Here is a 23092-nt window from a genome sequence, read left to right on the forward strand (position 1 = left end):
CTCCTGGCTATTTTGCTTAAGTCCCTGATTCAACTTCCTGAAGTAGGTACCTGCTATTGTAACTATAATATTGTCACTTATTGGTTACATTTATACTACCGTCTATCGTTACTAGAATGTTGTATATTTTTCGTCTTTTTTATTTACATGACAAAGGTAAGCCAGTCGTTTTCAGCCAGCCAGCCATAGCTATAACTTACTAAATTAATTAAAGAAAGAAGCTCTTTTTAATTTAAACTTTGATATAAATTTAAAGAATAAGTGAAATACTCAGATAACTATATAAACACTGTCTGTGAAATGTATGTTTTATCTCGATGATAACAATCTTCACAAACAAAATCACTTCTCTCCGTCTGATGCGGGCCTCCCGCTGCCCTAAAGTTCTTTTCACATTTTGCTACTCTGCACTCCTTTTGTCTCGACATCTCCTCCCTCGAAGGATGTTACCTTTAAATTGTCACTTTTATTATCCGTACTTGAGCTGAGCGTCAATTTAAACATTTTCAACAAACTCTTATTAATAAAACTTCACTACGTTTGTTTACCCAAAAGACGAACAAAATGCTGACTTTAATCTAAAAGATTACTTCGTTAACTATTTCGAGCGACAATTGTTCTTATTATTCTATAACCGGTTACCACACGATCATTACAAAAATATTGATATGGTTGATTTATTGATATAAAAAATTTTGTTTAATTTATTTCATTTATAAATCCACGAAACCCTAAAGTTTGTAATCGGTGTTATTAAATACAATTTAGTGCTATCATTTCAAAAAAATATATATATTTTTTTTTATTTTATATTAATTTATTTATAATTTAATATATCTAAAAAATTATACAACCTTGCAGACAACAGAAGTAGATTTCTTTTATATAAAATCAATTTAAAAATTTGTATAATTTTTGCAAAAATGTTTAAATGCGTTGAGATGATGAGAATATTGTATTTTTATTATTTTAAAATGACATATGTTTAAATTTGCGACACTATAAGTTGAAATTAAATAACGAATTCATGATTAACACGTCAAAATAATTATCAAGAATAATGTCAGAGCATCCGTTTGTATTTGAGGCAGTCGCTTAAACGACACAAACTTGGTCTACTCATTATATTTGAATGTATTATAGAGAATACAGAATAACAACAAATATGTATTAATTAATATTTTCGATCTTTCTGTAAATCACTCTCAGTTCCCATATGTACAATATGTTTGCACTCGTATGTTAGTGCAGTGGCTCTCAGTGTAATATATCATTTCAGAAAAATAAAATTCGAACCTTAGGATGAGACATTTAATATTAACTGCTTTGTCTTCATATTGTGAGAAATGTGAACATAAATCACACTACCCTGCCTGACGTTTCCTATAAAATATCCTATATATTTTAAATTTCAGAGACGTTCCTTACTCAATCACGTATACACTGACGATGGTTACATTTGACAAACAGATAATAAATAAGATCATTTTTCATATATGACTAAGTACTTTACGTTCAACGTGAGACATAAGTTCGTGAATGAAGCCGGATGACGTTTTATAATTTTTATATAAACAATAAATTGAATTGAATTTGGTTTTTTGGTTGCAAAACTTCAATAATGTTAATTAATAATAAATTAAATGTTTATTCGTTTTTAATCAATTCTCGAACATACCATTTTATAATGGTATAAATATATCATTTATCGTTCAAACAGATTGAATGGCCAACCTCAATTGTACAATCAATAACTGCTTCTTCAGACTTCACTGTATGTTTTATTTTTTAAATTGTGTATATATTTATTTATTTTTATATATAATTAGATTAAAACGTGCTCTACATGGATATGAGATCGTGAGCCTTGTGTCTCTACTTGCTAGGGATTGATTACCTTTCGTTAAGCCGAATTATACATGTAAGCGACTTTGGCTTAGAACACCGTTGTCGGGCAACTGGCAAGTGAGGGGCGTTTAACGGGCTAATTATCAAACGGCTAATGAAGTTTGTATTCAGCGGGCGGGCAGTGGGCGCCGCTCGGAGGCGCTACGTGCCGCGACTAGCAAAGCGCCCCACCTGAACTCCCTTACCCCCCACAGAAAAATTGCAGAGAAAAAGTTTCATCGCATGGGAACGTGAATGAAATGAGGAATTGTGTCGGCCGCTTTCGGGATTATTTTCAACATGAAAATGTACGAGAGAATCTTTTATTTCTATTCGACAAGATGTCTTCTTTATGGTATGCATTTGGATCTCCGTGTATGTAACACTCAAAGTGTGCAAGTCTTTGATAGCGCTCGGCAAACTACCCCTCGATCATGCCAAAGAAGACTCGTCTCAGATATGTAGTCTGCTTAACCTGAATATAATTTAACCCCGACGTGGAGTTCCTTTGACTTGACATGATAATTTATGGTTAGTTTAGTTAGGTGTTCCCAACATGAGCGCCTATGTATCTTATTTAAGTGACACGAGATTAATTATTACACTGACTATGTTATACTGCATTATTTATTATAATAAAGGGATCAATGATTTTGGATATAACTTATCTGTACATAATGAGATCTTAACTTTCGCGAGTACTTTAATATAAAATAAAACTAATATTTTTCGGATTAACTACTCGAATTTTATTATATTAACGCGAATTATGTAGTTAAAATAATAAAATCGCAAGCAATCAAAAAATATAGTTTTATTTTATCTATACATGTATGACATTGGTAGTATAGAAGATCTTAGCATTAATGATTAAAATTGCAATGGTTACTAACAATTAAATCGATATTTATAATGTTATCCCGATTTAAAATGCCATAACGATGTATTGTCAAGCACAAACAAATATATTAAATTTAATATATTAATAAAGTTTTTGATGTTCCTTATGCTATAATAATAATCGTATGTAATTTCTTCATTGAGCATCTCCTTGATAATGTCTTAATATAAAATACACTTAAAGAAATGATCTGTTCAAACTAAGCACCAAGTATTCTTACGGAATAGCTGTATTTGAATTTCTTAAAGTGGCACTCACAGATCTTTACCTAATTTGCTATAAAATAAAATAAGCAGTTACGCTGCCACGTTTGTGGAATAAACAGTTTTGTTATATAAAAATATAAAAAAAATCTTCTTTATAAAATAAATTTTTTTTCACACATTGAATCCAAATCGATTATTGATTCAATTAAAATATGAAGAGCTTAGTGAAACTTGGGTATTAACAATTAAATAATAACCGCACATTTCCTATACAGTTCCTTTTATTCAAATCATCTGTTTGATAGTTTAATTTCTTTTAAATTTTATCATTATTAGACGGCAGATATCACAGTGTACGTTGTAAACGTTCAATTTATGCTATACAAATTTAATAAACCAGGGACATCTTATCTAGCGCCATCTGTTTTTTTTTACATAAAAAAATGTTTCGGATTAATATTTCTAAATTCTCCTAGATGGCGTTAAAATAATCAATACCAATAAAGACGAGGCACCTAGATCGAGTGTACCGCTTCTAAAATCTTTTATATATTACAGATTTTGCATTAATTAAAGCAGGTTAATATATGTATACAATACACATATAAGTTTTGCTCGTTTATTTATTATCAATATTATAATTTCATTAGCGTTAAGTTCCTCCAAAATATTAATAAAATGATATTAAACACTTGTAACAATGTTGTTCTGTATTTTGCAAAAACTAATTCAATCCCCTTCCACTGTAACAAACAAATTTGCAAAGAACAAAATAAATAATCTTATCCATTTAATGTCGGCTGAATTTAACCGACAGTATTTTAATGCAAGTCAAGCCAAACGTTCTACATTCTACTTAAGCTCCCCAATAGAGGCAAAAATCTAGTAAGCTTACCTCCACACTAATATTTCGTGAAGCCGGGATTACGATTACTTTCTTGGAGGAAACTGAGCATGATAATATCTCTTAAAACCCTTCAGTGGCCTCAATTCTCAAATATCCACAAGAAAACATCACAGGGCTTCTTTTGTCAATTAAAATATTTCTTTGACCTGTCTTCCTATTTCACTGTTATCAATCAATTTGAATATTTTAAAAAATTAATTACTTTTGGTATGATTTTATAACATTGATTATTTAGTTTTATTTCATACTAACTGCACTTGGTCATATATGAATACTTTTTCCAGTACTTTGTCCTATCAGAGATTTTCTATCGTTAAGCCTTACTTTGTTCAGCCTTAATCTAAACAGTGACATAGTGGTTACATTAAACGAAGGCTTTTCAAGCCAATATATTATTTCATGTGTCTTTCTTTAAAATATCTTGTTTAATACTTCAAGGATTAATGATAAATTAGAAGAAATTGACTTGAAAAAAATTACAGTTATATTTTTGACACGTCTTTTTTTAATTATTTATGAATCCAATTATAACAAAAACTAGAAGTAACGTTTATAGTAAAAAGTGAAATAATTGAACCTCTCCCAATAATATTCATTTAAAATTTTAGTTTAGTTTATAATAACAAAAGTTTAAAATCACATTTTAAAATTAATATTTTTCAAAGAATAATCACAGCGTATTAAATATTAATAAAATGTAATGGCTTTCCCATAAAGCTTAAGAGAAAAAAAAGACATAGAAAGAATCTCTTAGTTGAAGTCTTATGAATGGTCGTGTCGGTTTTATCAAAGTAATTATTTTAAGATGAAAATAAAATATATATAAATTGTAGTCACGTATACAAACAGTTCAGATTGTTGCTGCAAAATAGAAAGATTTTAGGAATAATGTTTGCCAACCAGCTGTGCGCCTCACAGGATAATCGAATGTGATTTTACTGAATCACTCGAAGCAGTCGCGATGTCTTAACGACGTATGAAATTTTTCATCTCAATAGATGAAATTTTTAAAAGAAATGTTACATAATGTATTATATTTTAAAACGCCGTTTGGAACTATTTTTCTCACTTTCGTGTATAAACCGTAGTAAGAGAAGTGTTGCAATTAATTTGCTTTCGTCTTATGAACTGACTCACTCTTTGTGTACCGGAAGATAAAAAGGATCTTTGAAAATGATAGTTCTTACAATTATCAATGAATTCGTTAAATAGAGTACGTAATGTGGTTTGTAATTTATATTTTGTATACAAATATAAACAGTGCATGAGAATGTAATAATTATATTTTCAATAAATATTTTGTTAATTCCTAATATTAAAAGTTTTTATTTGAATATTAAAAAAATATGTTTACTGCGGTATGCACCAAAGAAAGCTACATTAACTTGTTTACCTCCTTTTTAGGGAGAAAATTTCTCATGTTCTAAATTTAATAATCTGGCCTGGCTCGGCCTGGCCTAGTTTTAAGTGTTTTTCTTAATTAGAGCTGGAAATAACTGAGATCTTTTTAGTTGTAGGCACAAATATCGTTATTAAATAAATGTAAAAACTAAAAAAACTAAAATTCTATTGACTCTATGTTCATAAGCCTAAGCTCAAATAGTATTTACAAAATGATTACTGAAGATTATTCTTGACTACTTTTATTCACCTTCGTCAATGCGAAAACTTTATATTGTGATATACTAATATATACTATGTACAACGGGAAAACTAAACATTCATACTTGTTTCAACTGTCCGTCTGTCAAGATCATACTTTTCAGGAGAAGTGAAGGTTCATTTTTGAAATTCTTAAGACTGTTTTCCCTTGGAGCAGTGAGAGAATTTAATCTCCACTGCTTACATACTGAATAATTAAAAAAATAATCATTTGTTTGGCATATTTTAACATTCGCAAGGGCATTAGACTTATAAGGGACTTCCCTTTGAAAAATGTAATGCTAATAAAAAAAACATGCTTGCAGTTTCCTTATAAAAAAACAGTAAAAATATTTATCCAATAGCATGATAAGTTTGGTTTCAGTACAAATTTTTCTTGATAATTTCCTTTAATGTTCTTAATGCCTTTAAATCAATTACGGCTAAAAATAATACCGTTCTTCCCTCATACTGTTTGCTGGCACGAAACGCTCCGATGACAAGTTTGTCTTACATTTGTAAAAATATTTGACGTATCAAGCAAAGTGTCCAAATAAAATTCGAAAGGTTTTGAAACAAATCACATCTTTGTAATGAATCAAAGCTACGGTCGACAATAAATATATATATATATATATTAGTAGAACAAAACCTGCTGGAAACGCAGGAGAATATAAAAAAAAAGATAAGATAAGTAGAAGAGGTTGAGTTGGTAAGGGTAAGAAAAGTTTATAGTCATTTCCGGCCAAGCTGCAAGTTGTAGGAAAATAATCTATCTATAGGTAATAAAAACATCCACAACTCTTGTAAATACAATTTTTAATATAATCTCAAAGTTAGTAAATAAATTCAAATAACCAATGTTTTAAAATTTTCTATTTCCGTTTTACAAAAAAAATCACGAAATTGATGAAAACTTTATATGTTCCAAATACATTACAGTTTTTTTTATTTAAAACATTTTTTTTGTTTATTTTTATTAATATCAATAAATAACTATAGGTTAGTTTCCTTCAGAACTAACAAACAAAAAATATCAATTATTAGAGATATTGCCCAGAACACTCTAACACCCTTCTTATTAAAATTAAATGCATACATGTCTATTTTTTGAAATTTTTAATTAACGTAGACTTGAGTGACATGCGGAAAGTATTAGCTATTACGAAGAGAAGTTAAATCGAAATAAGTCAAACATAAAATCAAATAAAAACTAAGTTTATATTCAGTATATGTATATATTATTTTATATACAACTCCTATTAGATTTTCAGTATTTTAATATACAAAAATACACACACATAGACATATCGACTAAAATTAATCATTTACACAAAGAACCCAAAGGAATCCTTTAAGCTACAAAAGCAATAAACATTACTTACTTTAAAAAGTGAAAACGATAATTTAACGACTTTATGAAAGCATGTTCGTTCTAAATTTATATAATATTGAAGAGGAAAGATTGGCTCATATCGCTGGAAAATCTTCTTGACGTTTGCCTACAGCGCTTTCGATATAACAGCCAGAGAAGACGGCTTAATGTACATTCAATATGTTTACATATATTGAGAAAATAATGTTTGTACTCCATTCTATGTTATATTGCTTTTATTTACAAGTCACTGTAACTTTATGTACAGAGCTGAGATGCAATTTATTCTTTAATAAGTTAAATCGGCTGTAGTATTTTGTTTGGCAATAAGTCTCGGCTAATTGTTTGAAAAGATAATTTCTCGTGGGTTTATTACAGTGGTCGGGCGAGTCCCGGGCAGGCGGCGCGTTACTGATGCCCAGCCGGAGCCACACATGCTACTAATTACACATTTAAGGCCCGCCCGCTAAAAGCATACCGAATTTTAATACAGCCTTATATTAAATTGCATATTAAGTTTTATTTAGTCTGCGCTCAAGAAAATTGCCTTTGCCATCATCGAGAAGTTAAGGGTTATTTTTAGTAACGTTCTCTAATTTTGGGATGATTAAACATGGGAATTTATGCTAAGAATTTTTTCCGTAACCTAATGGCTGGATATCAACTTTGACACCAAAATGTTCTGACTTAAAGTCCATAGTTAGGTTATTTATTTTATTATGTGTAATAATAACCAAAAAGTATTAAATTTTCGTTTTTTTTTTTCTTAATTTCAGATGTTCGTTTAAATTTTTTTAGTCTGTATTTTATTTTGTATTGTGGTTATATGAAACATGTACAGTGATTCAACATTTATATTAACAATATTCACTCGATTTGAAATGATTTTAACGTAAAAAACAAATAGAAATTTTAGAAACATCGAATTTCCGAACTCGTAGTGCCATCTATCGGTTAGAGCTGTAAACACGTTGTTCTTACCCCTCCCCTATAGTTTCGTAAATAATCACTGATGGTAGCGCTCTTACAATCATACAAAAAAATTCAAATTGTTAAAATAATTATCTTCTCATATATCCATAGAATAAATAAAAATTAAAAAAAAATCGGTTCATATTTCTATATTTGAAGTATAATCTGTTGTGAATTTAATATCTCCCTAGTAACAAACATCCATCCAAATTAAACTATCGTTACAGTATCATAGTGTGGTTATTTATATCTGTTAGTTCTCTTACAGGTATTTAAATTCAAGTTTACGTTCTGAAACCATTTATTCAATGTATGTATCCAGTTTTATCTATTTCTAGCAATCATATTAACCTATTTAAATACATTTTCACAGTCAACGTAGATTCCGAGAAGTATGATGAAATTATTAACATCCATGAAGGTTCACCGTGCAATAATATTGTTGATGTCCTTATGGAAATGTTCATTGACACGTTAACTTAATATTATAAAAAAAATCTAATAGTCTGTTATATCTGACATATGCCCCATTCTTAATAGGTTATTTGAAACTTCTGGGTTTAGTCTTTTAATGTCCTTTAACTAGGAGAAATAACGCAACACCCTCGTAAAGTAGCTTATTTTAAATAGCAAGTTATAAATTCAAGAGTTTTATTATCTATCTCCAATAATTCTTAATTCAAATACTAAGCATAACATGCTACTCCTTTTTAAATGTTCCAAACACCTTCCGAGGGGAATCCTTATTTTTTTTTATATATATAAAATATGATACATAATTTGATCATTAAAATTTCGTTTAGAAATGTATTTAACAAACAATTTGAAAGTATAAATAATGATTTTCTTGTTTATTGCAATATACTCAAAAACATTCCAGCCATAGAAACGAATGTAATTATATATATATATATTTTTTTTTTAACTGAACCCGTTTATAGTTTGTATCATAGAGGTCGAGCCTGATCTTAGTTAGTTAAGAATTTTGTTTAGAAATAAATCGTCCTTCTAACATTAAACTTGCTAAAGTTTGCGTGGATGTATCAAAGTATGTATATATATGTGTATTGATGTTTGCTGCTCTTGCAGGAAAAACTACTCGGCAGATTCTGTTCAAATTTCGCAGTTATGTAGGTTTGACATCAGAATAAGACATGGGCTATCATTTATAATAAAAACAAGTTTTTTTTGTCAGTGAAAATATGAGCTTCTTTTACTAAGTTATTTATAAATTATCAAAAATGTTCTAATTACATGTAAAATACATTTATTGAGTCAAGTCCGAATCATAATTCGCGGCTGTATGAGCCCCTGCCAGTGTGTTTTTCTTTATTCAACCATAACTCCTTCGCCCCATAACACATATCAAAGTGTTTTATACGCTTGTATACTTTTCGTTGTTTCGATTCATATATTGTTAAATGTGTAACAAAAAAAAACAATCCATTATTTCGTCCAAAAATATTCTTATATTTTGTTAATTCTATAATATTTTTCTTTGGTGCCACCAGAATACTAACTTCACAAAATAAAATAATTGTTACAATTGCCATGACTTAAAATTTAATTAACATTGTTGTATATGTATTACAATTTTCATATAGTTAAAAAACATACAATTTATAATTTTGAATACGATGAAAAATAATAGTTTTAAATGTACATAAGTGTAGTTCATTAGAACGTAATGTACATAAGAAGAAGGATATTTTTTGATTGACGGAGTTACTATTTAACATTAGACGAGACTCATGTTCTCAGATTAATACCGAAAAAATTAAAATTAACTTACTCTGGATTATACTTACAATAATAAATATTGAGATTATCAGCCGTGATTATAGAATGCTAAACTGTTATTTTTAATCAACTTATACAATAGTCGGATACACATCCAACTATCCTAGGAGATTTGGATATATGTATATCCGCGAAGATGGTTTATTTATATTAATGATTAAAGAGATCCCTGACTCAGAATAACATAACATAATATTATTATATTCTGTCATCATGCTTTGTCAAAACTTTCGTTTCAAAAACCTTGTTTACTATACATACTAAACATCTTTATATTGTGAGATACGTGTTATTTTTCATTGGTCACGGATAAGGGCATACAGAACCCATTCCATACGTAAAACTTAACAATTGTCTATAAAATATTTGTCGTACACATTTTATTTAAACGACACGATAATTTAACAACATTGATTGCAAATATTCTTATATTCATACCTTTTACAAAAAAATTGCGATATATATTTGCTTCAAGCCAATGAATCATTCTAAAAACTCAACAAAAAGAGGTTTCCATAACTATTAAGCAAGGAATGTTGTAAAAATGTAATATTTTAAAAGAACCACGGACGACGTCTATATAAAAGAATAAAATTGAATAAAAAAACTAACTCGTGTAGGAATATAAAGTTAAATCATAAAGGCAAAATAAGTAGCAGTTTATGTAACGAAAACCATATAAAAACATCGTATATGTCTTGGGCCGTTCGTCAGGAAACTTTTAGCTAGCCCTGGATCACTGCCAAAGATTCTGACGGCTATTTTCGCGTCATCTACACGAATACCATAACAGTGAGTGTCTTGAACATAGTATATAGAATATATTAGTTTGATGCGAATGGTTATGTTATAAAACGGAATCTCTCCACCTTACAGACTATGTGAATTATAACAATAAATAGCGTCATAAAACTATAAATATCATGTTACAGATACTCCATGTATGAATGTTGGAAGTGTTATTATAATATAGGAATTATTTAACCCTTAAATTCACAATACGTAACCATCCGTCCGTAGGATTGTATTGCTAGTGTTAAACCGTACAGCATGTAAGTGACTCTATTAAAATGGCTGACTAGCATTCATTACCCCCCTGTCTAGTTTTATATTCTTTTGTCAGCGACATTCGTTGCACGGATGCATGAATAAATTGTTTTTAACGCGATTTTTTGAACGTACACTATGAAATAACTGGTAGGTCAAGATCCCTTTCTCATAGAAAACTCCTTTGTGCGATAGTAAAAGGCGTGCACTATTAAAGGGTAGATCGGGTCCGTTGCGAGCTTGTAGTGCATTCTGCTCTATTCATTGCATAGGTAAACGCTCCGGCTTCGAAATAAACATGAATTTATACATTAAATATACTTATTGCTTAACTTATTGATATGTCGGTTTAATTAAATTTAATCAAGCTAATTTTATCATATGCATAATCTTAATTTAAACATTCTAGTAAACAAATATCTGTATAATATCAATATCATGATTAAATTAATGCCGTCCAATTTCATTAAGCCCATGGCATTAAATAAGCCCACGTGAGGGTAATACCCATGCGTCTTTGTATAAATCTTATTATTATACTGTCATCTCGCATCTTCATTCTTATTCTAAAACAGTGTTCCGAACCTGACCCAATGTTGTTTCCATCCTTAGAAAGTAACGATCCCTCCAAACTTGTGTTTTTATCGAGATTTTCCTCGGAGTTGTGCCTCGATATTTTTTGTGGTATCATTCGCTAATGTATCACATACAGCCACAGCCACATATTCTATAATCTGATTCACAGTGCAATATATTGTTTCTTGGATACATTTCTCAGCTGTATAAAAAATAGTACGCAAAAAAAAATATCTTTTTTATAAGAAATAGTAATCCTTATATATTATATATCGATAAAATAATATATTCGCTGGTTTTGTTCACAATATTAAATAATGTATTTTAATTTCATATCTTCAATAAATTAACATGTAAGTTCCTAACGTATTTTTATACAACCATTGATCAAAGATGCTAAAACGTGCAATAGAAATACTAACGATAAAAGTAAATCAATATTTTGTCATTTCTTAAAAACAATCTAAGAAAAAACTTATATTAAAATAATACTAACAACAATATAACTCCTAATCATAAAGAACATTAAGAGATAATTATTATAAATACACCAATGGAGCGTAATGACAAAAGCTTTAAGATAATTTATGAAGAAACAATAGTGAGGATAAGGCGCGGATGTCCGTAATGTATTGTGCAAGATGGCGTCCGGGCAGGGTCGAGGCACGGACCGATGCCATTCAGCCGCGACCGCTCCGCATAATGAGATGCAGTGTTCCAGATGTGGCGCAGGCGCGGCCCTAACACTTTTTGTGATCCCCTTTTTTTTAATACGACTTTTACCAACATTGACAATGTCACGAACCGATCTCAGTTGCTTCTTGATGTAAAATTATTTTTATTCGATACAAACCCTGAAAAGTTAGAAATTTTTCATGGTGTACAAAAAAGTGAATTGCTTCGTAAATTTAGTTTAATTTTTGTATATCTATAACGGAGTCTTCGACAATCTGTTAAACATATGTCTCATAGGACATTAGTCATAGCTAAAAGCAAGTTTTTTTTACACGAATAGCAATTATTGTACAAGTGATCTTTTTATCATACTAAAATATTATTTCTTAAATACTTTTATTGTTATAATTAGTTTGAAAATCGATCACCCCATGTAACTTTTTACAAAGCCAAATGCGGCTTGTAATTTAACACTACCATGAAAGATAAAAATAAATATTTCTCAGTGGTTCCTGGCCATATCTAAATTTAAATTAGTATGTAGGTATACTAAGACGTCGTCCGTCCAGCGTCTGCCTCACGTTTATTTGTGTTGCCTTAGTCAGAACTGTTACCTAAACCGCACCAGATGCTATTTTACGACGACTTGCCACACAATAAAACAAATAAAGCTTTTACTAGAACAGTTAAAAAGTTATTGCCTCTATATTTGTTCTCTTTGAACGCACAAACAAGAATTTCTCGTTATAAACTATCTTAACACGAAATTTGACGAATGAATCCTTCAATTAAATTAATAACTATCAAGCTATACACATGTCATTAAAATTTAAAATCATCAAATAGTAATACGAAAAAAAAAAATCGTCTTACGGATGGATGGGCCATTTTGTGGACGAATAGAAATGTTTCCTGCACATTATTAAATGCCACACTTTGAGAACAATAAAAATGTATATATCACAAGTACGAGTATATCCTTGAAGCGACACATGATATATCGATAGTGGTGACACATCGTGTTCGCGATGTTATCCCAACTCGCAGGCACACCCGCGCAGCTCCATACTTCTTTACATTCCATACGATATCTAAGTACTATGGGAAGTAAGGAAGCACGGAACTAACGCAAGGCTATAAGGCTTCGTTCTTGAATTGTTTCTTAAGTCCGGTCACATTTAAGTCGATGGCGATGAGTACGGCGTGCGATCTCCGGGAGGACATGCAGGGATCACGGCCAACCATCAGCAGGCCCGGGTAGCGAGCGACACGGCCTGGTGGCAGCTCGTCAAACACTGGCAACGCTCTCCCTGCGCACGCGCAGTCCAGCTCTAAAAATGGACTCGACCGGCGGAGTTCGCTTTCGAGTCGCGAGTACCATCCATTCCAAATTTGTATTTTCCCGAAATAGATCTGGTGGCGTCCGTCGGATCGGTTACTCAAACGTGCACCGACCTGCAGCTTGAAGCGGCTCGGAGTGCAAGACTCGCACTGGAGTCCCTGAAGGCTCTTATGTAAGGAGCGCTGTAAACCGCGCTGCGTGACGGTCGTATCGAAAATAAACGTATACGCAGAACAGACCGTCGTCGGGCGCCACATGTGCGCGCTCCCGTCAGAGTCCCGATGATCGCTGGAGGGGAGACTATTATTAGTAGAACAGCATCCACCACTGTCACCTCCCGCGGGGTAGTCGCTCTATACATAGTTTTCATCGCAAGATCTGGCGATCCTTAGCGTTCACTGACCTCCCCTGAAACGATCTTACACCATTTCTCAAATATATATTTAAACCTAGTGCTATGTGCGCAAAGGAAAAGTTCTATTGAAACATAATAGCGTAGTCATGGGTACACTGTTTGTATATTTGAACTATCGAACTACGTTAGTGTATTGTGGTCGAGAATTTCCGTTGTTGGCTGTAAAGCTTGCCTCTCCGTTCACTCAGTCAATAAAAGAATTTTGGCAAACTTTCATAGACAAACAAGTGGGAAGACAGCCAACTCATCTTTTGTGTTTCGAAGCAACATAGTTTTGTAAGCATTTTTAATATCGCAATGTTTCGCTGAATTAAACATAAAATATTTACCTTTTGTTATATACAGTTATGAACATAAGTAAATAAATAAAATTTAATTTTATATAATGATATTATATTGTATTAATTATAACAATTAAATTTATTCACTAGAGATGTGTTTGCTGGAAAGTAATATTGATGCTGGGCGAAGAATGGCTGTGGACGGCCGTCTATTGAATATCAATGTGACATTGTTATTGGTCACTGTTGCCCCAATCGCATATTAACATAACTTACTATTCTGAATCCGCGGGGAATCAGCTCAATGTTATAGAATATGATCATTCAGGTCACCTACTTGTGTTAAAACCTATTAAAATTGTCACAAATTCACGCAACTGTGCCTTAGCTCAGATATAGCTGTGATAGTCTGGAATAAGTTATACCTGTCGAACATATTTAATTACAAGTATAAAACTACATAGTTATGAAAAAATGTTTCTAAAATTCAATAGCGACTTTTTATGAATTTCTAAAATTTATTTCTGAGAGTACAAAATTGACAATATTATATAAAAAACAAATTAATGTCTGTCGATATTTTAACCAAACATGTATAATTATTCCAAAATAATTAATTTTGTATATGAATAAAAAAAATTGAAAATATCACTCGAAACATGATATAAAATATTCTCTTATGTACATAAAACTTATTATTCTTGTACATAACTGTAACTGAAACAAAACACACACTTTCTAAGAATTATCCCAGCAACTAAAGCAGTGAAACAATGAGCAACTTCTTTCGCCGCAGGGCTGTAACAATCTAATTGTTTTATTATAAAATTAGAAAAAAAAATCTAATTCCATTGACATTTCTTTGATATGTTATTTTATTACATCGGAGTCTTATAATATTCCTATTTTTATATATTTTTTTGTGAAAATCAATATCATTTCGCACAGCCCTGTATATGTTTCAGTCAATGTTCGGTAACTTTTATCAGAACTTGAGATTTTACAGAGCCAGTAATTCAGAACTTCTGGCACTACTTATATTCTATAGTCTGCGATTTAATATTATTGAATTTGTGGACCAGTTTGTAAGTCATTAATTATATAACTTAAGACAATCAGTTTTAAAGGAAATAGTCTTACATTTTGTTATGATTTACAATTTATAATTGGAAAAAAATGCTTGAATGATTCGCCTTTTTATTCAGTCTTTATATTAGAAATGTATACTTAGGTATATTTCGTTGCACATAGTAAATTAAATTGTATAAAACGTTCGGATTGGAGAAACTATCATCAGTTTTATTTATATTAAACAATATATATGTTATTAAGGAAATTACTATGTAGTTTCTAGCAAACATACGTGTGTTTTTTTTCTAAGAATTGTGTCAGAAAAAAATATAAGATTCCACCCTGAATCTTTGCCCCAACTCCTCCCCTACCTGCGATCCTGAAAAAGCCATTAGAGTAAACAGCAAGGACATTTCTAAGGAAAAGAACGATAAAAACAATCCCCAGTCACAATAGATGCGATTGTATTAGATGTAATCGTATGTGTATAAAGAATTCAAAATGAAAAAATCAAAAGAACTTCTCGTTCCAATGCAAAAGTATTTTGTGTCATTTTATATTAAACACAATACACATTCTCTGACTCAAAATAGTCGAACTGAAAATAGTCTTTATCTGATTTTAAGTAGCAGGAAAAATAGTCTGAGATATTCATAAACACTCGTTAAATAAAACAACAGTCTCTTTTATTTTGTTTTCTATGTTCTAATTATTTTTTTATCAATTTCGACATAGCCGATCGTAAAGGAATATCGAATGCCTAACGTACAACTCAACACTCGCTAGAAAATAAGTCGATTTTTAAACACTATGACATTCGAATCACTTATGTGAACGGTTAAAAAGTGGTAATGTTTCAGTAGCGCGTGGGGTTACCAGTTGCTAATATATTAAACGAGACCGGATCTAAATCTCTATATCGCTCGTCGAGCATGTATGGAGTTGATTAAAAAGAAATGTACTCATTATTGCAGTGGCGTCACTCCGAGGAGGCAAACGCTCAACTAGGTTGACATCATGCGTATAATATTGAAGAACACCAATACATATGACTTGTAGTGAAATAAATAACTAGAATTCACCCACGAAACCTATGAGATGTGAAGATTTAAATGTATTATTATACTGACTCTTAACCCCCATTCCTTGTACAGCCGAACTGTAACGTTGGTTATTTTGAATTTCAAATAACTAATTTAAATATCTGTGGATTTCATTGTTCGGATTTTGTAATATGTGACTGTAAAAATTAAATTAATAACATTTTCCATATCGAAGACATCTATGTGATGTGATGTGTTAGCGGTGCCACACCGGCTTGCTTGATTGCTTGCGATCATACAATATTTAACACATTCTATAATTAAAGTCAATTCTAAGAAATATCTCACGATTGTTTCATTGGTGGCCGGTTAAAAATTTTATTTAACTCACCCTTCACGTTTTGACGGCTGACTAACTATTAAGATCTCATCGTAAATATATATCACTTTTTATTCTTCTAGTATAGAATTCTCTGGTGAGGATATAAGTCGCACTTGGTAGCAAGGATCGCGTGTGAGCGCCTGCGTCGCAAGATACGCTCGCAACGAACGAATTCAAACTGTTGCCGTACGTAGGACGAGCGTCGCCCGACCGCGACGCTTGACCTTATTTAATTAGTTCGTTCGTTTTTACTCTTTGAACGTAACGCACTATATTAAAATGTTTAGTGCCTAATTTATTGTTACCATCAACATCATTATCGTTGATTACACAAAGAATGCTTCTCGATCGTATCAGAGTTTTACATTTCCCTGCTGATGGTTTTATTTGTTCTATTTGAGATTGTCTTGGACGATTAATTCAGAAATAAAATCTCGCCAGAGTTATTAATAGTGACAGTTCAACAAACTCCGACTTAGTGACTTTTGCATCCCATATCATATATATAAAGAATTATCCAAAAAACGATTTAGTTATATAATGCCAAATATAATATATATATATTTTTTAAATAACGAGAGACACATCCACTTTAAGTCATTATGATTTCGTGTAATTTTAAAAATATAAGATATTAATAAATCTCAGCAGGTGGTCCAAGTCAACCCTGGCGGGGGTGTTACAGACTTCTTTTCATTAGTTTAACAAAACCAACCCCTGGCCCTTTTATTAAACTTTTGTAACTATAATGAACTCGAAGAATGTAACGAGTAAAAACAAATAATTTCTTATTTGAGACCCTCTCGATTTATAATCCGACTAAAGATTAAACTGTATTGTTAACAATTAACATCAAATTTTCAGTTTTTCTTTTCTTTTTTACTTATATTTAATTCTGATGACTTCGTAACTTACTTTTGAATGTTTTATCATTCAAATAACTTATTACAATCAAAGCATGTTACTTAGCGAGTAGGTTGATTCCATGATAAAGGTTTTAATGTCATTTTGATATCTCAGTGTGTTTAAAAACGTTGTAACCTTATACCATCGCTGTTGGATGAGATGGTACATTGTATTTTTATTGTAGAAATTCACACAACGAAGACGAGCAGACAGACTTACGTATAATATGACAGATTTCCAGTGAAATACAATAATTCCAAAATAGATAGATGTTAAAAAAAATTGCCCTCTTTTTTGCTATTTTCCTTGTAATATGTAACACAGTCATACTAACTTTCTTGTTATACATATATTTGAAAAGAATTTTCCTAGCTTTAGAAGACAATTCTCGTTGTTATCAAGCTGGGAAAAAAATTTTTGAAACTTTATTGTCATAAAATTAACGAATATTGAACTCAATTTTCTACGATAATTTTTTATTTTCATTTAGATCTGTCGTCGTTGTAAACTTTGATCCTAGATCATTTCTATATTACATAATCCTGAATCACCACATAATTCTTTTAATAAATCTAATAATTTCAGAATCGACGATATCACAAAGAAGCAAAATATATAACGTTTTTAAACATTTAATATTTTATACGTTACTAATTATATACATACGTACATAATTATAAATTTTATTCTGTATACAATGTGAAATACATTGTATAAAAAATAAAATAGAAGTTCATAATATAACCCGGTTGTTGCAATTACACTAAAATTAGAGAAAATAAATAGCATTATGATTTAATATGATTAACAATGCGCATCGTCCCCAGTGCTATGAAGATCATGCTGTCCAAGTTGCCTCGCCCGTGGATAGTCGACGACGCTAAGGATGACGGTTACACTGCTCTACATCTGGCAGCATTCAACAACCACGCTGAGGCTGCCGAACTTCTGGTACGAGCTGGAGCACGCCTGGACCTTCAGAACGCTAACCTTCAAACGGCTCTGTACCTCGCCGTTGAGAGACAACACACACAAATAGTCCGCCTGCTGATAACTCATGGCGCTAATCCTAATATTTGTGATAAGGTAGGTTTTATTTCTGATTTTTACCTTATTCCCGCCATTCATATTTTTGGTGTTGCAGTACAGTTGAAATTTGTGTATAATATAAGGTGATTCATAGCAGTTATAATTTTAAAAAATCCAGTTTCTGCCTTTCATTTTATCTCCTTTAGGTACATTAAAAAATTGGATACTATTGATCTTTTAGAATTTTGTTTAAAAATATTGTTAATGAATTTTCATCATGTCCACATCTAAAACTTTTATTTTACAAAATCTTTAAAGTTGTGTCTTCAAGTGTTCTAAGTTCGATAAGTAAATAACCTTAACATTAATTCAACCTAGGATGGTGACACTCCTCTTCATGAGGCGCTACGTCACCACACTCTACAGCAGTTACGCAGGCTACAGGACACTCGTGATACCTCCCTGTTGGGAGGCATCGCTCACTCATACGATAAGAAGTCCTCCGCTTCCATCGCATGCTTTCTTGCAGCTAATGGCGCTGACCTGACAATCAAGAATAAGAAAGGTAGGCATTAGTTCCGATCAAACTAGCTATGTAATCATATTGGTCTAATACCCAATTACATCAAATTACAGGACAGACTCCGTTGAATCTGTGTCCCGATCCGAATCTCCGCAAAACGCTAACAACATGCCGCAAAGAGAGCACTGGCGCGCCAAGTGAAAGCACACCAGAAAGCGAAGATTCTGCTACAACCGCAACATTTACTCCACAACCAGGACCTAGCACGGCTCCAACTACGGAAACTCCCACAGAAAATCCTCCAGCAGATCCCAGCACAGACGAATGTCTCGTTTGCTCTGACGCCAAACCCGATACGCTGTTCCGTCCGTGCGGGCATATCTGTTGCTGCAATGTCTGTGCAGCTAGAGTAAGTTCTAGCTTGATAATAACATGAACATCATGACCATGACAAAAACGGATTACATTTTATAGTTCCAATTTTTTAGAAACTATATCCATAATTTTTAGCACCTCCTATTAATATTTTAATTGTAGTAGTATACATTTTTGACCTTGGTAACGGCCATTCCATAAAATGTTTAACTTTGATATGATTGTTCTCTTAACTTTAATATATTGGTAAAATATTTTTTATATCCAGGTGAAGAAGTGCTTAGTGTGTCGTTCGTGCGTGTCATCAAGACAGCGTATCGGTGAATGTGTGGTTTGTTCGGAGGCTCCGGCTACTGTTATGTTCCGTCCTTGTGGCGATGTATGCGCCTGCGCACAATGCGCTCCTCTGATGCGGAAGTGCGTTGAATGCCGCACGCCCCTGCAGCCTCCTGCCGCTGCTTCTACTTCCGTCGCACCCGTAGCACCTCTCGCACCGGCCGTGCCAGCTCCGGTTGCCGCACCTGTGCCCTCCCCGCCTGCAACAGCCATCGTGGCCGCAGACGCCCAGCAAAATGAAGGTTTGTACATCGGTCGCTATAAGTTTTGTTTTGTTTTCTTTTGTTTACATTAATCTAGCACTACTAGGAGATACGCGTTTATATGACGATAAAGATAAGTACATAAGACGATATAACTTACCAAAAAAGTTAGTTCCTCTTAATGTATCAGCCATATTATACAAAAAAAACATTAAATTTGTGATCAAGAAATCACTCCCGTGTTTATTTATTATTCATACAAAAAGTAATCAAAACTGTACAAATACCAATGAAAATGTAATAAATAATAATTACAGGTGGAGAAAGCAGCAATCTGGCTCAATTGCAGGTCAATAAAGGTCAACCGGCACCAGCCCCCGCCGCGCCGCATCACCTCAACAATGGCAGCCGCTCGCAACACGCACCAGCAGACGTACAGAAGTTGCAGCAGCAACTCCAGGACATTAAGGAACAGGTCTGCGATTATATGACACCTCTCAAAACTTTCTAGGAAACCATACATAATCAACACAAAATTTTGAACATTGAATTGAAAAATATTAACATAGGACTTATTGAAGTACGAGACGTTATTAAGCAGGATAAATTTTTTTCATATAATTTCAGACTATGTGCCCAATATGCTTGGATCGTCTCAAGAACATGATCTTCCTCTGCGGGCACGGGATGTGCCAGATGTGCGGAGACCGTATCACCGTATGCCCCATATGCCGAAAACAAGTCGAGAAAAGAATACTGCTCTATTAAAAAAAATACAAGAAAAATGGTTTTAATCTGTGTTACATTATCTGTGGACTACCAAACTCAGTGTTGACAATAATGTAATTAATGTGTTATATTACCTGTGAACTGCCAAATTCAGTATCGACAATAATGTATTCAGTCTGTGGTTTACAGAAATAATGTACAACGTCTTTTCCAGTTTTTTACGTATTGTAATAACTACATCTGTTTCGTTTAAATAATTAGATGCATTTAATATACAAATAGATTTAAATTAATGCTTAAGTTATTTTACTTAATTAAACTTTACTATTGTAAGCCTATCGTAAACTTACTTTAAGAGTTTAGTCTTGTTACTGTTTACGTTTATTATTAAGGTAAAATGAAGTTTGAAATATTGACTTTTTGATTAGTCGTGGATCTAAATCCATGAATATTAACAGCTATTTCAATTATAGTGATTTTATATTATTACATGTTAAATTATTATGCCTACATTTTTTAACACACTTGATTAGAATAAGTAGCTTTCGCTTTATAAGAACGATGAAATGACTATCACTGAAGTCTTTATTTAATTACATACGTATAATTATTACTATAATATAAAATTGTATTGCCGGTAAAAAATCTCAATTTCAGCGTCGTTACGACTGCAAAACGCATTTCAGATCAGATCTTAAACGTATTAATGATATGTCATGCTTATATTACGAATAAAACTTCCATTAATAATTTACTTTTTATTATTAAATACACCACTTTGTCGTTTTTATAATTTCAAGAACCAATTCATACAAAGTGATTTTTTGAAATTATTTCTACGAAAATATAACTTCGTATACCTTAGTCTAGCCATAAACACTGTCACAATAAAAAATATATATTACTTTTGAATTTGGAATGATGAACTTCCATAATATTGTCAAATATATTTTCTTGTTTTCTCGCCAATATATTGTACAATATTCTATGACATTAAAATGGAGTGGCTGATAAAAAAAACTGCTGTTATTGTGTTACATAAAGTTTTATGTGGCCTGTTAATAAGTTAAATTAAACCGCCTCCGGTTGTGACACAACGAGATTTAGCCATCCTCGTACTAACTAAGCGATCAGAGTAATGGGCGTAGAATACCGAAATAAAATTATTTATTTCAGGACAGGAAGGTAGCACCTAAAATTATATCGCGTATCTTAAAAGATGTGTAAGGATTTGCAGTCTATACTAGTAATTTCTTAACATACAATATATAATCAAAACAACTAAATAAACTGTACGCAAAAGTCACATAGACATTTGTTTATGAATAAGATTTTTTTAACAGTTTAGCAATGTTTTATGAAACAAAATGTCCGTATTTTTGCTGAAAATTCTAAAGAAGTTTCCAAATAGTTAACAGAGTACAACTTGGACATTATTCAACTTCAGTAAAAGTTTGATATGGGAACAGCTATGGAATACTTTACTCATATTTTTCTGAAAAGCACAATTTCATCAAGATACTATTCTTGAGAAAAGTCCATTAACAATAAGTGAGATTGGTAATTTCAGCAAGACCAAGTGCAAGGTCATAGAGCTCGATCAACTCACTTTTGGTTCCGTATTCACCTATATCAGTTGAAAATTTCATTGGCAGTTATGAGTTTTCCAATAAAAAGACTGCGTTCTACGTGGCTTTATAACTGACCTCAACTTGTATAGGACTGTATTGCGACCCTTGACTTCCACTTCGAATAAGCTTTATATATTTTTAATTATATTATATTGACGTATTAAACTAACACACTGTTATAAACGTTTTTCTGACGAGACAAGTATTTACAAAAAAAAAAAAAAAAATGTAAAGAATAGCCTGGATTAAAAAATGCTTTTTATTAATGCAAGATTTGTGACAACCATTGAATAAAATATATGTTATTAACATAAATAATGTTTACTTCATCAAAAAGTGGGAAAGACATAAAAATTTGAGATGGATTTATTAGTTTAGAACCACGCTAAATCCTTTGGTTTTGAATGAGAGATTGGAAAAAATATATGTTAAAAATGCAAATAACAGCATTCATAACATCGTAAGGAGGATCTCCGTATCCATCCTGCAACACCATCTTTTGAGACATTACACTTCGCATTTTGAGAAGAATCTGAGTAATTTTTAGTAACACCACTTTTATAAATAAAAACCAGTAAAAATATGAGAGTTGTCGATTAAGCAATGTATGAAAATAAACTAGTCATGACAGGTGAAAATGAACTATTTAAAGAGGAATTTGTGAATTAACAAGGTCGCGACTAGAGACTAAGAACTTGGATCGTTCACCGCGGTGTACAAAATGTGGAACGCTTCACGATTTTGCGCAGGGACCATGCTAATTTTCTCTATATCGTTCCAATTTTAGTATATGTATTGCCGAAGCGAGTACCTACTGGTAAATTAAAGTACCTAAAACA

The 23092-nt window shown here is 31.9% G+C and overlaps 1 protein-coding gene, 1 long non-coding RNA gene and 1 pseudogene across 2 annotated transcripts in view; 2 read left to right on the forward strand and 1 right to left on the reverse strand.

Moving 5' to 3' along the window:
• Positions 1-21372, forward strand: part of LOC116779340 (E3 ubiquitin-protein ligase MIB1-like) — a 124879-nt gene extending 103507 nt beyond the window's left edge. Inside the window, exons 12-17 of the mRNA XM_032673582.2 lie at positions 18255-18513; positions 18835-19021; positions 19093-19388; positions 19623-19932; positions 20211-20368; positions 20521-21372. Of these exons, the coding sequence (XP_032529473.1) occupies positions 18255-18513; positions 18835-19021; positions 19093-19388; positions 19623-19932; positions 20211-20368; positions 20521-20661 (1351 nt within the window). The 3' untranslated portion in view covers positions 20662-21372. The remainder of the gene's footprint in view (positions 1-18254; positions 18514-18834; positions 19022-19092; positions 19389-19622; positions 19933-20210; positions 20369-20520) is intronic.
• Positions 13329-15443, forward strand: LOC133318969 (uncharacterized). The gene is made up of 2 exons (XR_009752689.1): positions 13329-14020; positions 14176-15443. It is a non-coding gene; the product is annotated as an uncharacterized LOC133318969 (long non-coding RNA).
• A 1598-nt stretch (positions 21373-22970) lies between the features above and the next one.
• Positions 22971-23064, reverse strand: LOC116765388 (U6 spliceosomal RNA; annotated as a pseudogene).
• Positions 23065-23092: the final 28 nt, after the last annotated feature.

Source organism: Danaus plexippus, chromosome 2, assembly GCF_018135715.1.
Source record: "Danaus plexippus chromosome 2, MEX_DaPlex, whole genome shotgun sequence".
In the NCBI taxonomy this organism is placed as follows: domain Eukaryota; kingdom Metazoa; phylum Arthropoda; class Insecta; order Lepidoptera; family Nymphalidae; genus Danaus; species Danaus plexippus.